This window comes from Morus notabilis, unplaced genomic scaffold, assembly GCF_000414095.1.
Source record: "Morus notabilis unplaced genomic scaffold, ASM41409v2 Scaffold1756, whole genome shotgun sequence".
NCBI lineage: Eukaryota > Viridiplantae > Streptophyta > Magnoliopsida > Rosales > Moraceae > Morus > Morus notabilis.
Genome location: NW_010362115.1, coordinates 69,940 through 88,703, shown reverse-complemented (window position 1 = coordinate 88,703; position 18,764 = coordinate 69,940). Strand labels below are relative to the sequence as shown.

At 37.4% G+C, this 18,764-nt stretch overlaps 2 protein-coding genes across 5 annotated transcripts; one reads left to right on the top strand and one right to left on the bottom strand.

Annotated features, from left to right (window-relative positions):
• Positions 1–670: 670 nt before the first annotated feature.
• Positions 671–6,688, top strand: LOC21387556 (3-oxoacyl-[acyl-carrier-protein] synthase, mitochondrial). Its single transcript, XM_010101180.2, has 14 exons — positions 671–861; positions 944–1,173; positions 2,647–2,754; positions 2,852–2,923; positions 3,094–3,180; positions 3,543–3,694; positions 4,150–4,230; positions 4,337–4,370; positions 4,482–4,548; positions 4,643–4,719; positions 5,188–5,248; positions 5,364–5,446; positions 5,872–5,943; positions 6,098–6,688. The coding sequence occupies exons 1-14, from the start codon at positions 732–734 to the stop codon at positions 6,260–6,262; spliced, it is 1,419 nt and encodes a 472-aa protein (XP_010099482.1). The 5' UTR covers positions 671–731; the 3' UTR covers positions 6,263–6,688.
• Positions 6,689–7,084: 396 nt separating this feature from the next.
• Positions 7,085–18,709, bottom strand: LOC21387555 (tRNase Z TRZ2, chloroplastic). Of its 4 annotated transcripts, none has more exons than XM_024167600.1 (9): positions 18,522–18,709; positions 17,641–18,169; positions 16,371–16,533; positions 16,194–16,264; positions 9,309–9,404; positions 9,123–9,236; positions 8,215–8,283; positions 7,608–7,682; positions 7,085–7,257 (listed from the first exon to the last, which is right to left on the bottom strand). In XM_024167600.1, the coding sequence occupies exons 2-9, from the start codon at positions 18,013–18,015 to the stop codon at positions 7,168–7,170; spliced, it is 1,053 nt and encodes a 350-aa protein (XP_024023368.1). In that variant the 5' UTR covers positions 18,016–18,169; positions 18,522–18,709; the 3' UTR covers positions 7,085–7,167. The 4 variants fall into 4 exon arrangements, with proteins under 4 accessions (XP_024023368.1, XP_024023369.1, XP_024023370.1 ...); XM_024167601.1 differs by having other exon boundaries at positions 17,641–18,166; XM_024167602.1 differs by having other exon boundaries at positions 17,641–18,139.
• Between the last annotated feature and the right edge of the window lie 55 nt (positions 18,710–18,764).

Genomic DNA, 18,764 nt, shown 5'->3' with positions numbered 1-18,764 from the left:
CTAATTACTTTGCTAAATTAATTCATTTTTAAATGTGTCCTTACGTAAATATTTTTTACTTGTGATTCTCATAAATTTTAGCTTTAATTACGAAACATTTTGCACAAATTTTTTTTTTGTCTTTTTTCTCTCTATCTTTTACTTTAGATCTTTTTTTTTTTCTATTTTTGTCTTATTTTTTATTCTTTCTTTTTCCTTATTTTTTCTGATGATTTGTATATTTCTCATTTTAAATAAGTCACGCGTGCATTTTTTAACACGCATATGTATTTTTTTTTTCTAACTTCCATTTCCTGCTTACTAAAGAAAGCATATCTAAAATCTAGGTCCTATTTATTTCACCGATTTGAGTTTTGTTACAGTAAAAAACTCTCAAAAATAGTCACATTTAATTTTTTTATTATAATAAAAAAATTCTAACATAAAATTACATCACAATTCAAATTAAAAACTTAAATCAAGAAAATAAACGGGCCCTAATAATTAGCAAACACAACTGTGCAAGAATTGAGAATATCCAAAAATCTCAGGGGTATCCCTGAAAAATACGTTCAAAAGGAAAACGGTGCAAGTTCGGAAAATTTTGGAATTTTCCTCTCTCACAAAACCCCTCAAAAGTCCTTGAGCCTTCACAGTTTTGGAAGTGTCTCTCCACTTCCGCCAAACTCAAACCCATTTTTTAGTTTGTTTCAGAGCTCTCGGAAGCCATTGTTAGAGCTTTATCATAAGCCATGTCAGCCCTTTCTCGGCGTAGCTTCCGCTCCTCTTCTCGTCTCCTCTTCCGCCGCTCTTATTCGTCTTCCGGTGTTAAAGCTCTCGGCGACCCTCCAATTGTTCATTCTCGCAGAGTAGTTGTAACCGGTAATATTTCTACTTTTTGTGGGTATTAATCAAAATGTAGTTTTTGATGGTTGACAAGGCAAAGCAATGATTCTGATTGCAGGTTTGGGAATGGTGAGCCCACTGGGTTGTGGCGTTGAGACCACTTGGAACCGTTTGTTGAAAGGAGAGTGTGGGATAAGGAGTTTAACTACTGATGATCTCAAGATGCATAGTTTTGACAGAGAAACCCAGTTGTACACATATGAGCAGCTCAGCTCTAAAGTCGCTGCTGTAGTACCATGTGGAACAAAACCTCACGAGTTCAATGAGGAGCTGTGGCTTAACTCTAAGGTATATAAAAAGCTGCCCTTTGTTCAGTTTCGTGTAATTGTTGCTTAAAGCATAGGTCCCATTTGTTTCACGCGTTTCAAATCATGATTCTGAGTCTGTTGCAATATTTTTCGTTGATGAAAAATTTGATTTTAGAATCAAAATCGTTGACTTAAATTAACGAAGCAAACGGGCGATACTGTTTTATTTATTTATTACTCTTTTTCTTCTGCTGGGTGTGTTTTGTGTTAGGAGAGTTCCGCAGTTGCAAGTGAGTTATGCATATGGTGTACATAAGTTGTTAATATCCAAAGTACGGTCTTTTAGTTAGTGTTAGTGTGTTGCCAAATTGTTGATGATCAAGTGAATATGGATATAAATAGAATGCATTATGGTAGACGGATTTGGGTATAATCAGAAATTCGAGAAAATCAACATTGTGCAGCTTCAATGATTGATGTCATCTGGCTTGTTTTGTTCTGATGGCTTGGTTGTGACAAGGAAAAAGAAATTTAGGGATTGAAAAGAAATAGAATGCATTTATGGTAGACGGATTGGGTATAAATAGAAATTCGAGAAAATCAACATTGTGCAGCTTCAATGATTGATGTCATCTGGCTTGTTTTGTTCTGATGGCTTGGTTGTGACAAGGAAAAAGAAATTTAGGGATTGAAAAGAAGGAGGATCCTTAATTCTTTGGAACTTCAAGATGGTTGTTTTGCTAAATCATGGATTTTATTACATTTTGGGACGAATCATATTTATGATATGGAAAGCAACAAATGAGTGTAGACTTTTCTGGTCTCTGCAAAAGCTCAGATTTTGTGCTCTGGTATGTGTCTGTTTAGTGTTTATCAATCTCTTCACTAGAACTCGAGCAGCTTAAAAAAAAGGTATCTTAGAGTACCTACAATTGGGCCAAGAAGGTCTATTTATGCCTTCTCTGTTGAGAAAAGTACATGTGTGTGTTGTCCCACGTGGAAAGTGGATGAGAATGTGAAGTGGTTTATATATATAGAAGGACCCAAGACCTTATAGGTTAACCTTTTAGGTCAAGTTGGGCTCCTGAAGTGTGTTGGGCCAGTTTTGCATGTGATGTCTCCCCAACATTCTCTTTTATTGTCATGGGGGTTATTTCTCAAAGACGTTATAACTGGATAAAGTCGCTGTAATAAGGTCAATTATGTGATTGTGCATGTGGTTGATTAGTGGAGTAGTGCCTTGAATACGAAAATTTATTAAAATCCTGCTGGTGATGTGCTTTCTGGATAGCACATGTGATAAGTTCTGTTTATTTTTTATTTATAACTTTATGTTTTTATCGGCATTTGTTAACTTGTAATTATTTTCTTCGAGTTAGATATTCTATCTTGTATTATTGTTCTTACTTTCAGCGGTTAATTTTTTCTCCCTTTTTGCTGATTGGAATTCATGCTTAGCAATTTTGTACTATGTCTCATTCTCATGTCATTTATAGAGATGATTATCTCTCAGGAACATCGATCAATTGCAAGGTTTATAGGGTTTGCATTATGTGCTGTTCATGAAGCTCTGAAAGACGCTAATTGGCTACCCTCTGAGCAGGAACAAAAGGAAAGAACGGTAAGCATATTATGTATGCAAATAAAATGTGATCTTATGTGTAAAGTTTTCCCTTATTTCTTTTGTAATCTTTCTTTTTTAACTTGAACAACACCAGGGAGTCTCAATTGGTGGGGGAATTGGAAGCATTAGTGACATACTGGATGCAGCGCAAATGATTTGTGAAAAGGTTAAATCAGTAACCACCTTGTGAGAATATTAAGATGCTTTTAGATCATTTTTATCTTAAGAGCGGGTCTCTGTCCACTGTGCAATTCAAAAGGGAAAAAAGAAAAGAACTAAAAAGAAAATAAGGAAGAAGAAGATTATAATGCTTAATTCCTTTTTTTTTTCTTACAGCGTATTCGTCGGCTTAGTCCATTTTTCATTCCACGGATATTAATCAATATGGCATCTGGTCATGTGAGCATGAAGTATGGATTTCAGGTACATACTAGCTCTTTCAAAACTAAAATATACTGCAAGTAAATTAGAGTAGTGGCTAAACATGAGTTAGTCTTCATAGTCATTTATTGAACAATCAGGGGTACCTGGATTGTGCTTTTTTCTCCTTGATGATTTTGCTTTGATGGTTTGATTGCTCTGGAGAAGTCAACTAGTTGAAATTAGTTGCTAGAGAACTGAAAGGGCAAACCCACTAAACACCACTAGAATGATAAGTCCATGGGATTCCATCATTTGTAGAGTTTTCTCATTCGCAAAAATGTTTGACTTCCATCTGCATCTTAAATGTGAATCCGTGTTAGTATTGCTCTTATGGAAAAAATTGTTTCATGATCTTATATTAGGGACCAAATCATGCGGCAGTGACAGCTTGTGCTACTGGTGCACATTCTATTGGTGATGCTGCAAGGATGATTCAGTTTGGAGATTCAGATGTTATGGTGGCTGGAGGTACTGAGTCCAGCATTGATGCTTTATCTATCGCAGGATTTTGTAGGTATTACTTCATCACATTGCAAACTTTTGTCTAGGGATGATCAAGTTTATTGTCCTGAAACAGGTTTTTTTCATAGAACTCCAGCTGTAGGATTTCAGATTTGACTGCGAATTTGTTTCTGTGGTGCATGTTTTTGTCCTTTTGGTCTCCTTTTCTTTTTCTTCACTCTTTCTTTTTTCCTTTCTGCCTTTTCGTTGTTACAGTGATAAAATCTTCAAACTGGTTGTGGCCTCTCTTGCATTCGGCAGATGGAGAGTTACATCCCACCTGATACATCTTTAATTAGTTCTTGGCTGTACTGTTCCTTTAACACTGTGGTTTTGCCATGAGCGAAAAAAGGGACTCTTTTTAAAGGATTAATGTCCAAGTAATATGAAAGGTTTCATCATATGATTTTTGAAACATTACATTTTTCATTTTTTTAACTTTTGAAAAAAATGCTTCTTAATTTACAGGTCGAGGGCATTGACTACAAAGTTCAACGCTGCTCCGCAAGAAGCTTCACGGCCTTTTGATTATTCTAGAGATGGGTTTGTGTAAGTACCAAACTCTTTTTAGGCTTCACAGATTCGTTTTCACAATTTTGGCTGTTCTGTTATGTTAATATTTCCTCCTGTTACCTAATCTTATCTTTGAACTCAGGATAGGTGAAGGTTCTGGTGTTTTGGTTTTAGAGGTGAGTTAACACTTGTATTTATTTAATGTCACTCTTTTTTTCCCCTATTTTTCTGTTGTTTTAACAGCTTTTATGTTCTAATTTTACCTTGTCTTCATAACTATGATAAAGGAACTTGAGCATGCGAAAAGACGAGGAGCAAAAATCTATGCAGAGCTTCGTGGTTATGGGACATCAGGTTGTTTCTTTGTAACATCACAGATTGTAGATGTCCCTTCAATCCAGGTAAAGAATTTTGCTGGATTCTGATTTTTTTTTTTTTTTTTTTGTAGGTGACGCACACCATATTACTCAACCACATATTGATGGAAGAGGCGCTATTCTAGCAATGACACGTGCGTTGAAGCAGGTAAAGCGCTATGGTAGTTGAGAATAAATCCAACGTATCTTCAGCTTTTTGAATGTCTCCACAATTATCCATACAATCAATGATCTGGTTGATGCTTCAGAGAACATCCAAGGATGATAATCTACCAGCTTTACTTTAGCCATTTTCTGGTTCAAGTTATATATGGGAGCTTACGAACCATTCCTCTACTTTTGCCTAAAGGAATATGCTGCTTCTTAATGGACTTGCATGATACTATTAATTGCGAAAAAGAGAGAATTATATTGGCAACAAAGAATTGTCAGACACAAGTTCATGTTGACTGCAGGATTAGATCGTGAAGCAAACTTAGTTGCTGTTACGCCTTTTCTTTTTAATAGCCAAGTTCCCAATTTGAATCCAGATAACCATTCAGATCTGCTTTAAATGTGTTATACGTCAATGCATTTGGAGATGATTTAGTCTATTGTAATTTTTGTTTATATACAGTCTGCTCTCAATCCTGAACAAGTGGATTATATTAATGCCCATGCTACTTCAACACCTTTGGGTAAATCATCTGGACATATATTCTTTTGATATTAAGCTTGTAATTTGAGATTCGGGTACATGCTAAAAGCCCAAAACCCACTGAATGTTCCGCAATGTCGTAATGATGTATTCAGGTGATGAAGTAGAAGCCAGTGCTATCAGAAGTCTCTTCTCTGATCATGCAACCTCAGGTGCTTTGGCTTTTTCCTCTACAAAGGTAAACTTGGTCATTTTTGTACTTGTTGTAATCAGAATATTAACTTGGCTTTACTATTCTTTTTATTTTTTTTCCCATAAAAGCTTGACTGCTTGTGTAACTTTTCCAAGTTATGTTTCCTCCAGCTAAATGTTTCTTAATGTTGTAAAAACATTTGTGCCACAAGTCTGCACACTTAGGAACTCACACGTGCAAAGAAACAAAGGAAGTTGGCTAACCTTTTGAACTGCATCGCGGAAATCAGGGGGGAAAAGAAAAGGAGAAAAAAGGGTTTCCACAAATATAACCAAAAAATAATAATAACGTGTATAGTAATAATAATGATAACTGATACTATGGATCAATTTGTTTTTAATTCCTTTTGCAATTTGGCCTGTGTCTTCATATTCTTTCTCCCTTTGTGGTACATTTGATATAAATTTTAGGGAGCTGTCGGCCATCTCCTCGGAGCAGCTGGAGCTGTTGAAGCAATCTTTACAATTTTGGCCATTAACCATGTAAGCTATTTCATTCAACCTTTTTCTGTGTCTTCCCTTTTGCCGCTTTTCTTGTATGGTTCCAACTTGTACTGTTGTATAAACATGGACCATAACATTACCTTCTACAGACTTCGCCATGATCATTAAATAGCTCTATTGTGTTATGTTGCAGGGAATTGCACCATTAACACTCAATCTCACGAAACCCGATCCGATATTTAGCGACGCATTTATGCCATTAAATACTTCAAAAAAGATGCCAATAAGAGCAGCGTTGTCAAATTCTTTTGGGTTTGGAGGAACAAATGCATCCCTGCTGTTCACTGCTGCTTCTTGACGAATCAGTTTGGTTCACTATCGTGCTCGGGATAATCAAACGTGTACGAAAAGGCGGGTATTCTTTTTTCTCGTAATGCAGAACACATCAACAAAATCTTAATCTGGAGCTTTTGGATACAACGGTTTGCTTGAAAGGGCATTCAAAGATGAGAAAACATGCAAGCATCAGTTCATACTTTTTTTTTTCACGAATTGTATCTGTATTTTCTGAGGTTTGGAGTTAGAAAATTTTGAGCTTCTTTCTTTGTTCTTTTTATAAATAAATAAATTAATTAATTAAAGATGATTTTGAGTTGTAAATTTGGTATGAGCCATATTGTAAGAGCTGACAAGATAAAACAGCATAGATATTCCCGGCTGGCTCTTCGCGGATGTTAGGAAGTGTTCCTTAGCCTGTTTCAAGAATTGCCACTCTCTAATGTATCAGACAAAAAAAAGAGTGAAGATAAATAAGTAGTACACTTGGTGTACATCTTTGGTGATGAACTTTGGTAGTAAATGTTCACTAGTCTTTTAAAAGTTTAACATCTCAATTAATCAAAGGAGCTTCTCTAGTAAGATCTTACTAGAAAAAATGATCTACCAATAAATTTTTACTTTCAACTGTTTAATTTGTATTAGAAATTTTTATTTTACATATTTTTTTAATTTAAAGTGCTTTTAATCAGATGCAACAATTATAAACTGACATTATTAATTGACTTGTCTTATCAGAAAAACTCCTTAGTTTTGATTGTCTAAAGCAACATGTTCACTTCGAATAGATGACTACTGTTGGTCAAAATTTACTGCCAAAGAAAATTCTGAGTTAGTGTCTCTCTCTCTCTCTCTCTCTCTCTCTCTCTCTCTCTAACACACACACAGAATATAGTGGCTAACAGCAGACAACAAAAGCTGTACAATCTAAGAATACATTGATTTGAAACCCTCTGTGAGAGGTACTACTTTTGCTGAAACCTTGGACTGCAACTTTGATACAGCCTGACGTATGTCCTGCAATTGTGAGGAAGCAACAGTCTGAAATTTGTGAAACAAAAGGAAAAGAAAACTAGAAAGGAAAAAAATATCAATTACGAAACGATAACAGAATCTAACACCCTATACCTAAGTTTTCAATTCTTTTGTGAAATTGAAAGATGATTTTATAGTTTCAGGAATGATGATGAGTTTGTCCATCTCCCTCCACAAACAGGGATGATGTTGACATTTTTGGTGAGTAAAACTCACAAAGCAAATCAGGTAACATAAATGTAGAATATTGATTGGGAACTTTCAGATTTTAGCTAACAAAAATCACTGTTAAAAAGATCACAAAATGACCTCGTTGAGGCGATTTTTTTTACCTCTAAATGGTAACGGGAGGAGAAATGGGTTAGCAGAACCGACTTATTTCGAATCCACTCAGCATTTTCCATAATCTGCATTGGGTACAGAAATCATTATCAAAACATGAACTATGGTCACAAGTTGAACTTTTGGTATCAATAAATCATAAACTCGTTACTTTAAGAGCTCTACTCCTATAAAATGATAGCTAAGAATTTGAAGACAATAATCAACCTAGCTAAGAGCCAATCACTTGGAAACAAAAATATCATAAAATGCACAAAAAAGGGGAGAGACAAAGGAAGTCTTGAAGAAGCGAGGTGCTAAGAGCCCATCACTTGATTGTATTCAAAAATTCAAAATTATTCAATCTTCTCGAGAACTCCCCCCCCCCCCAACAATGCTTATAACCCTCAACAACATTATTGTCATGAGAGATCATAGTAGTGGTCGTTCCATATGATTATGCACCACAAGCCAATGACCAAATACTTTGTAGAACGATTCTTAACATCACTCATGCTGAGTGCTTCAAAAAAATTTATGTTCCCTCCCCTCTTAAAAAAGAAGTATAGAAAGCAAGTCTAATGTATAAATTATAAATGAAGCAAAATACCAATATACCTCAAATATATGAGTATGACCATGTTGTCGTGCATGCTCAATGCTGACGCCTTCGTCCAGGAAAGTTGCCTGTCAAACAATCTTCACCTTCAGAATTAAATTTTTCCAAATGGCTTGATAAAGTGAAACATAAGGGTATGCATGCCTATATACACTTTCGAAAAGCCTTTAACATTCCATATTCTAAGTGCAGTATGAAGTCAATCCAACAAATTGTGCAGCACTTAGGTTTCTAAATCAGTAGCAACCTAGAAACTTCCAGTTATTTTAGATACAGGTAACTAAAGGAAACTGTTCACACATTAAATAAAAAATAAATAAAAATAAAAACTGAAGGACCAAAAAAAGAAACTGAAAACTTTTCACCTATTCTATGACCCACTTTATAAGGTTTATGCTGCTACGGTAAACAAAAACTCTATAGCACTTGGGGTAAAAAATAAGATATCTGACCATGCTTTGGCTTGACATCTATCAGGGTAAAACTTCTAACCAACCAGAGCATTTAGAATAATGATATGCTGAACCTGTTGACAGGTAAATGGAAAATACAATTTGGGAAGCGCTAGCACTAAGGAAATAGCTGATCGGTTTCACTCTTGTTTTGGGATATGTATTCAATTTCTTTTGTTACTGACTACCTTTTTGTCATCGCAAATACAAAGCGAGTTAATTTTCCTTTAATCATACACAATTTGGGAAGCGCTAGCACTACGGAAATAGCTGATCAGTTTTACTCTTGTTTTGGGATATGTATTCAATTTCTTTTGTTACTGACTACCTTTTTGTCATCGCAAATACAAAGCGAGCTAATTTTCCTTTAATCAGACAAAAGTTTTCAAGGAAGTGTATGATCTTTGAGTTTGATGAAAAGCAACTTTACAAGAAAAGGAAGTAAGGCTTCAAACCTCAGTTATAAGTATCTTTGCCCTCAAGGCATCAGCATTGCGTGGATCAAGCATAAAATCTGACGTTGTGTCTCCTGTGAAGGCCACTTCAGGAGACAACACAGTGTCTGTAATCTGAAAAGGGGGTCGAATGTTAAATGTAAATTACTTGAGGTTCAAAGGAGAACTCAAATGGATACTACAAACCTCAACACCAGACTTCTTCAACTTCTCAATTTGTTTCCCTTTAAGATGAGTGTATTGCTTCTTTAACTTTTTTCTAACCGAGTAGATTACATAACCCTGCACATAACAAATAAATCAATATCAACAACAATCTACATGCAGTTTTACTAAGTTACACTACTAAAAATAAAAGTTGCGTACTGACAACCATCTATGCATCATGTAGGTTTTAGGGCAGAAAAGAAAGTATATTTTATTGATTAATTCCTGTACAAGGTTTACAATATTTATAGGAAAACTATCCTACGGGAATGGGAAAGTATATCCCACGGAAAAAGGAAACAAAATCCCTTGAATGAATGAGATCCTTATCTCAAGGAATCTCTTTAAAAATTGAAAAGATAAACTACTTTTCTAATTTATCTCTAAGCCCCCATTAACCGGATTGGTACATATCCGGTCCATAACTTTAGCCTACTTTCCTGATTTCTACACTCCCCCTCAAGTTGGTGCATAGATATCTATCATGCCCAACTTGCTAATGAGAAACTCAAAGTTTAGTCTAAATAATCCTTTAGTAAGAACATCAGCCACTTGTTGTGAGGTTGGAACAAATGGCATGCAGATGGCTTCAGCTTCAATCTTTTCTTTTATAAAATGCCGGTCGATCTCAACATGTTTTGTTCTGTCATGTTGGACTGGATTGTGGGCGATGCTGATCGTTGCTTTGTTGTCGCAATACAGCTTCATAGGCATGGTCACAGGTCTTCTTAGTTCCTCCAAAATCCGTTTGAGCATATCATCTCACAGATCCCTTGTGCCATTGATATGTATTCTGCTTCTGCAGTGCTTCGGGCCACTACATTTTGTTTTTTCCTCCTCCATGTTACTAAGTTTCCCCATACAAACGTGCAGTAGCCAGATGTGGACCTTCTATCTGAAGTAGACCCCGCCCAATCTGCATCTGTATAAGCTTCAATACCTCGTTGTTCATTCTTTTCAAAAAACAGTCCTTTTCCCGGTGAACTCTTTAAGTACCTTAGAATGCGGTAGGCTGCTTCTAGATGTTCTTCATGATGAGAGTGCATGAACTGGCTCACTAGGTTGATAGCGAATGCTATGTCTGGTCGTGTATGTGATAAGTAGATTAGCTTTCCCAACTAGTCTTTGGTATTGGCTTGTATCCACTGGTCTTCCCTCTTTGTTTCCCGAACTTCTGATTTGGATCAATTGGTGTTTCTGCAGGGCGACATCCACTCATCCCAGTATCTTCAAGAAGATCAATCACATACTTTCTTTGTGAAACTGCAATCCCTTTTCTTGACCTGGCCACTTCCATACCAAGGAAGTATTTTAGTGAGCCTAGGTCCTTAATCTCGAATTCAGAAGCCAGACTCTGCTTTAGGCGATTCATCTCAGCAGTATCATCCCCAGTAAGAATGATGTCATCAACATATACTATAAGAACAACTTCCTTCTCCCATTTGAGTGTCTTGTGAACATCGTGTGATCTGTTTGCCCCTGGTCATATCCCTGTCTCTTCACAAATTAAGTAAATCTCTCGAACCATGCCCTTGGAGATTGCTTGACCATATAGAGACTTTTTCAGCCTGCATACCCAGTTTCCATATTTTTCCTCAAACCCTCGAGGTGGGTCCATGTAGACTTCTTCATCCAAATCGCCATTAAGGAAAGCATTCTTCACATCTAGTTGTTGTAGTGGCCAATCTAAGTTGGCTGCAAGTGTTAAAAGTACCCTAATAGTATTGAGCTTTGCCACTGGTGCAAAGGTTTCAAGGTAGTCAATCCCATACGTTTGAGTAAACCCTTTGGCTACTAGACAAGCCTTATATTCCAGAGATCCATCTGATATGTATTTCATTGTGAACACCCATTTGCAGCCAACAGTCTTCTTTTCCTTCGATAGTTCTGTTACTTCCCAAGTTCCATTCTTTTCAAGGGCCTTCATTTCCTGGAGAACAACTTCCTTCCATTCAGGAACCTTTAGAGCATCCTGCACATTCTTTGGAGTCTCCACACTAGACAACTATGAGGTAAAGGCAGAAAAAACAGGTGACAGGTTTTTGTAGGACACAAAGCTCAACATGGGATATCTTACACAACTTCTGACCCCTTTGCGTTTAGCAATGGGAAGATCAGACTTGGGTATACAAGGCTCGGATTCAAGATTGGGCAGGTTTGTGTGGATAGGTACTGTGTGAGGATTACCTGGATCAGAATCGGGAATGTTCTGTAGTGCAGGATCCGAACTGATCTGTGGTTCAGGCTCTTGGCAGTGTTGGATAGTTTCAGTCTCTACTCCTTGCTTCCGGTTCTTCCTCCTGTAAACCAGCAATTTTTTTGTTCCTGTTTGTTCCCTATACACATCTTTATTAATCTTATGAGATGACTCTATAGACTCAAGATTCAAATTTTCATTACCTAAATCACTCAACTCCGTATTTATCAGGAAATTTGGGCTCTTTGTGACGAGTTGATCAATTTCAGTTTCTATTTCAAAGTTCGAATCTTCACTTATTTTCTCCCCCTGAAGATGAGTACCAAAATATGGTTGAGACTCAAGGAAAGTGACATCCATTGTGGTAAACATTTTTTTGGATCTTATGTCATAGCACTTATACCCCTTTTGGTTCGGAGCATACCTTACAAATATACACTTCCTGGCATGAGGATCTAACTTTTCCCTATTTTGACTTTGAATATGAACGAATGCACTACACCCAAACACTCTCAGAGGTAAATCTGTTGTCAACTTAGAGGTATGGAAAGTATTCTTGAAGACGCTTAGGGGTGTTTGATAATTTAGAACTTTGGTAGGCATGCGATTTATGAGGTATGTTGCAATTAGGAGTGCCTCTCCCCAAAGATACTTAGGAACACCATTAGTAATAATAATGCTCTAGTGACTTCGAGGAGGTTCTGCTATCCCATTCTGTTGGGGTGTATCTGAACACGAACTTTGATGTATTATGCCCTTTTTTGAAAAATATCCCCCTAGGATTTCATTAAAGTATTCTCTGCATTATCACTCGTAAACACTTTTATTTTTTCTTAAAATTGTGTTTCAATCATTGTATAGAATACCTGAAAGATCTCTTTTACTTCAGACTTGTCTCTCAATAAATATACCCAAGTGAGTCGTGTGTGATCATCTATAAAGCTGACAAACCATTTTTTTCCATACATTGTTGAGGCTCTAGATGGTCCCCAAACATCACTATGAATTAACAGAAACGGTTTTGATGCTTGATATGGTCTAGAAGGAAAGGATGAACGATGATGCTTAGCTAGTTCACAAATCTCACATTTAAAAGATGGACTTTTATTTCTAAATAAATCAAGTAGCAAATGTTTTAAGTAATAAAAACTTGGATGCCCTAATCTATAATGTCAAAGCATAACATTATTAGAAACGGAAATAGAGTTGAAACAGGAATTTTGAACTTGGTGTCCTGATTCGGTTCCATCTTCAAGAAAATAGAGACCTCCACTTTCTCTAGCACTGTCAATCGTCCTCCCCGAGACCATGTCCTGAAACTCACACCGAGAAGAGTCAAATATAACACGACAATTAAGAGAATTTGTTATCTGACTAGCAGACACAAGGTTACAAGAAAGTTTAGGAACATGGAGTACATCATGCAAGGTTATGTAATTGGAAATTTTGACAGTCCCTGTTCCAGCAATTGCGGAGAGGGAACCATCAGCGATTCTAATCTTTCTATTCCCTGCACATGGGGTATAAGTTGAAAAAAATTGGGAGCAACCTGTCATGTGATCAGTGGCTCCTGAATCTATGATCCAAGAGCTATTTTGTTTCGGATTAACACTAAGGAAGGCTGAGACAAGATTACCTGTTTGGACAAAGGAACAGGAAAGGGTTGATTGGTTTACTCGGAATTATGAAGACTGAAAAGGATTGTACCTTGCTGCCCCTGATCTTCACTGGTTGCTTGAGCCGAGAAACCCCTGTTATCAGTGTTCTTCTTCCAATTCTGCAGTTTTCCATGAATCTTCCAGCAGTTTTCACGCGTATGCCAGTGCTTTTTGCAGTGGTCACACCAAGGCTTCTTTTTCCTGTCATTTTCCGATTCATTCCTCATTGACACAAGAGCAAAATTGTCAGTCACAGCACCACTGATTTGTTATCCTCTTCAGTTTTCAACATAACCTTCCTCCTAGTCTCCTCTCTTCTAATCTCAGAAAAAGCCTCCCGAAGAGTTGGTAGAGGATTGTTTCCAAGAATCCTAGACCTAATCTCATCAAAGACTCGATCCAAACTAGCCAAAAACAGGTACACCCGATCACTCTCTTCTTTTTTCATGAATCTTACGCTATCCGTCGGGCAATCCCACTCATCATTATAACATTGATCTAACTCTTGCTATAGGGAAATCATCTCATTATAATAAACTGTAACCTAACGATCACCTTGTTTGGATTTCCACAACTTGGTTTTTAATTCAAAAATTTGTGCGAAATTTTCAAGATCAGAATAAGTCTCTCTCAACGCATCCCATACATCTTTTGTAGTAGGAAGGAAAAGGTAGGGCTTACCTATGGTCGGTTCCATAGAGTTGATCAACCAGGCAGTGACTAAGGAATTTTCTGACCTCCATGCCTTCAGTTTTGGGTCCCCATCTCCAGGCTTCGTCACTTCTCCAGTCAGATGACCAAGTTTTCCTCATCCATCTCTATGGCCAGCTTCACCGATTGTGCCCATTCTAGGTAGTTTTTTCCGTCAGTTTGTGCAAATGTTTTAAGTAATAAAAACTTGGATGCCCTAATCTATAATGTCAAAGCATAACATTATTAGAAACGGAAATAGAGTTGAAACATGAATTTTGAACTTGGTGTCCTGATTCGGTTCCATCTTCAAGAAAATAGAGACCTCCACTTTCTCTAGCACTGCCAATCGTCCTCCCCGAGACCATGTCCTGAAACTCACACCGAGAAGAGTCACATATAACACGACAATTAAAAGAATTTGTTATCTGACTAACAGACACAAGGTTACAAGAAAGTTTAGGAACATGGAGTACATCATGCAAGGTTATGTAATTGGAAATTTTGACAGTCCCTGTTCCAGCAATTGCGGAGAGGGAACCATCAGCGATTCTAATCTTTCTATTCCCTGCACATGGGGTATAAGTTGAAAAAAATTGGGAGCAACCTGTCATGTGATCAGTGGCTCCTGAATCTATGATCCAAGAGCTATTTTGTTTCGGATTAACACTAAGGAAGGCTGAGACAAGATTACCTGTTTGGACAAAGGAACAGGAAGGGTTTGATTGGTTTACTCGGAATTATGAAGACTGAAAAAGATTGTACCTTGCTGCCCCTAATCTTCACTGGTTGCTTGAGCCGAGAAGCCCCTGTTATCAGTGTTCTTCTTCCAATTCTGCAGTTTTCCATGAATCTTCCAGCAGTTTTCACGCGTATGCCAATGCTTTTTGCAGTGGTCACACCAAGGCTTCTTTTTCCTGTCATTTTCCGATTCATTCCTCATTGACACAAGAGCAAAATTGTCAGTCACAGCACCACTGATTTGTTATCCTCTTCAGTTTTCAACATAACCTTCCTCCTAGTCTCCTCTCTTCTAATCTCATAAAAAGCCTCCCGAAGAGTTGGTAGAGGATTGTTTCCAAGAATCCTAGACCTAATCTCATCAAAGACTCGATCCAAACCAGCCAAAAGCAGGTACACCCGATCACTCTCTTCTTTTTTCATGAATCTTACGCTATCCATCGGGCAATCCCACTCATCATTATAACATTGATCTAACTCTTGCTATAGGGAAATCATCTCATTATAATAAACTGTAACCTAACGATCACCTTGTTTGGATTTCCACAACTTGGTTTTTAATTCAAAAATTTGTGCGAAATTTTCAAGATCAGAATAAGTCTCTCTCAACGCATCCCATACATCTTTTGTAGTAGGAAGGAAAAGGTAGGGCTTACCTATGGTCGGTTCCATAGAGTTAATCAACCAGGCAGTGACTAAGGAATTTTCTGACCTCCATGCCTTCAGTTTTGGGTCCCCATCTCCAGGCTTCGTCACTTCTCCATTCAGATGACCAAGTTTTCCTCATCCATCTATGGCCAGCTTCACCGATTGTGCCCATTCTAGGTAGTTTTTTCCGTTCAGTTTGTGGAGAGTCCATTGGAATGAAAATTGAGAAGAGTCTCCTCCTTGCGCCATGGTGGTTCGATCTAGTTCACCACGATTAGGACCTTCTGCCCTAGAGGATGCCGAGGATCTGCCTTAGAGGATGATGCCGAGGATCTGCCTTCTTCAGTAATGGCCGTTTCAGCCATGATTTAAGAATGTTATTTTCGGCTCTGATACCATGTAGGTTTTAGGGCAGAAAAGAAAGTATATTTCATTGATCAATTCCTGTACAAGGTTTACAATATTTATAGGAAAACTATCCTATGGGAATGGGAAAGTATATCCCACGGAAAAAGGAAACTAAATCCCTTGAATGAATGAGATCCTTATCTCAAGGAATCTTTGTAAAAATTGAAAAGATAAACTACTTTCCTAATTTATCTCTAAGCCCCCATTAACCGGATTGGTACATATCCGGTCCATAACTTTAGCCTACTTTCCTGATTTCTACACATCAGAATCTCAAAGTCAATAAGAAAAAAGAAAAAAAGAAGAAAGAAAGAAAGAAGCTTATTGGAGAGTAGCAGAACGCGAGATAGTAACATATAATTTTGTTTTTATACCATGCTAAGAAGCCATTAATTATTCAGTCAGAATCTTCTTAGTGCAAGCTGTGTGTATCATGAATAGGCTACTTCCGGGAGTTAGATCAGTAGTAAGCATTCATCTAGTTCTGACAATTGCAAGATTAAATAAAATGACAAAGTGCACCTGGCTGGGTATAACATGTTGAGTTCTAAATGCTCGGACGACAAGGTTATTCCGCATTTCGTATGTTTCACCTGAATGCAAAACATGAAACATAATTCCAGCATGAAGATATACCAAAAAAATAAAAATAAAAAATAAAAACACAACAACAACAACAAGTGGAGCAAATCTTCATACCGAAATCCAATGGAACCAAATCAAAGTTCAGTTCCACTTGGCCCATTGTCCTATGAATGTCGAATAACTTCTCCACATCCTCTTTAATGCAAGGAGGAACAAATATTGTTGGAGGTTTTAAGCTGTACAAACCACGGCTAGCAACATACATTGGTAGGCCACCCTGAAACAACAAATGTGCCACAACTGTACATGATTGTACTTACGCTTACATTGCAAATTGAAAAATATGACTAAGAGAACAAGAAAAATCAAGACCAATTAACAAACAAACAAAAAAAATACATATCCATAAACTGACTAATCCACTCTAGAATCTAGATGACTAAAACTTGTGTTTTGCTTGATGGTAAAAGTTACTGTTTCAGTTCCTAATGTTATAATCGCGAGCAATAGTCTTAAGCTTAGCATTCTTTTTTGCTTTTTCGAGAAGATAAATAAATTCCTCGTTCCCTTGCCTGTCAGGCCTAAACTTAGCATTCAAATAAGAGCAAAGCAGTGATATCATAGAAGATTTTGTTTTACACCTGGTCGGTCCCAAACTTCGACAAGAATTTCAGTTAATCTCTTGCCATTTTTTATATCAAGTTTAGGAACTAAAATGAAACTTCTAGGACGGTTTCAGAGACTGACTATAGACTTAGTCCAACAAAAATTCCTTTCCAGTTTTCAGATAACAAAGCGGGGAAAGGAACAAACTTTCGATTTTAAGCTATTTCCCGAAGTATAAAATATACTTGGGAGCAGTTAAACTTTGAGCTGGAAAAATCTACAATCTATTACCCAATAACGTGGTATTCACAAAGAGTTCTTTCATCTACACTAAACCCATAGATGAACTCAAACAGCAGAGAATATGCAAAACAATTAAAGTTCTCTCACTTTTTCTTAATGTTCACTTATAAATCCATGGTGGGTAATCCATAAAATGCTAAAAACTCCAAAAGAACATAAATAAAAGGATCCATATAGGCTCATTCAAGGGATCCTTGGCCTCCATCGATAGGGTTTTCAAGGAACCAAAACATCCAATTAGCAAAAATATGCCAAATAACCCATAGGCACCTTTCAGATTTCATTGAAAGTAATTAAGAATAGATAAATTTACAATACCTAGAGAGATGAGATAACATCACCCCACTAACTATCCCAACTAAAAGCATGACAAACTACTGAGCATTTCATCAAATAAATAAAAATCCAAATTCATTATTTTTTTCAAATTAAAATACTGAACCGTAACATTCAACAACAAAGAGATAGAGCTTACAATGTGATCAAGATGGGCATGCGTGATGAACACAAAGTTCTGGTGAATAGCCCTTGAGGGACACCTCCCAATGTCGAAAGCACATTTGAATTCAGGAATTATGACGCAGGTCTCTTGCCCACCAATGGAAATTCCCTCGATGGAATAGCCTTCCAAGTCAATCCCTTTCCGGGCAACCTGCGACCGGGCTATCCGGTATTCATCCTCTTCGATGGCGCGGCTAATCGCCGGTAAGTACCCCGATTCTTTGAGGGCATTCACCGGACTGAATTGGGTCTGAAACGAAGCTCTCAAAGGCTTCGCTGAAATGGGGTTGTGGCGTGGGAATAGTAGAGGGGCTCTGGAGGGTGGTGAAAAAGTTAGAGAGATTTGCATGTTTTGGTGGGATTGCGAGAGAAGAACATATGATATTACCAGAGAAAGAGAGGGTTTTAGAGAGGTTTTACACTCTGCATGTGTGGGGTTTTTCCTGGCACGAAGAAGAGAACTTCTCAAACACCTAATAAAGTCACAGAAATTTAAACACCTACTAAGGTGCCAACGAAATAAGGCATTAGAATGAAAATCATTTTCCTAGGAATTTCATCAAACCCCAGATAGGCAATACACAAACACTTTCCTAGGAATTTCAACAAACACCAGACGGCAAAAACTTTAGTGGTAACTAAAACATTTGTCCTTCATGTCCATGAAGTTTCAAACATTATCTCTCTGTTTGATGTGCACCCACCAACAATCCAACTCTTAGGTATATCATACTACTAACATTATTAGTATTTCAAGTGTACAACCGTCACAAAAAATGCACTTGAGTTCAGCAAAATGAAAGAGGAAAAGAGAAAGACAAATGAAAGACAGAAACAAATAGAGAGGGAGATTACCAGAGTCGGCAGCGAACGGCAAGGTGGCAGCGGCGGCGAAGTGGGAACGATCGGCGGGAAGGTTGGTCGGCCGCTCGACGCTTCACTGAGGAAAAATATTCAAAGCTTGCGGAGATTTTTTTAGTTGGACAATATCCAAAGTCTCAAGAGCCAGTGAGAAGGAAAACAGGCATGAACGTGGTAAAGGATTTTTTTTTTTTTTTTTTAATTGTCAGACAACTCACCTCTTCGACTTTTCCAGTG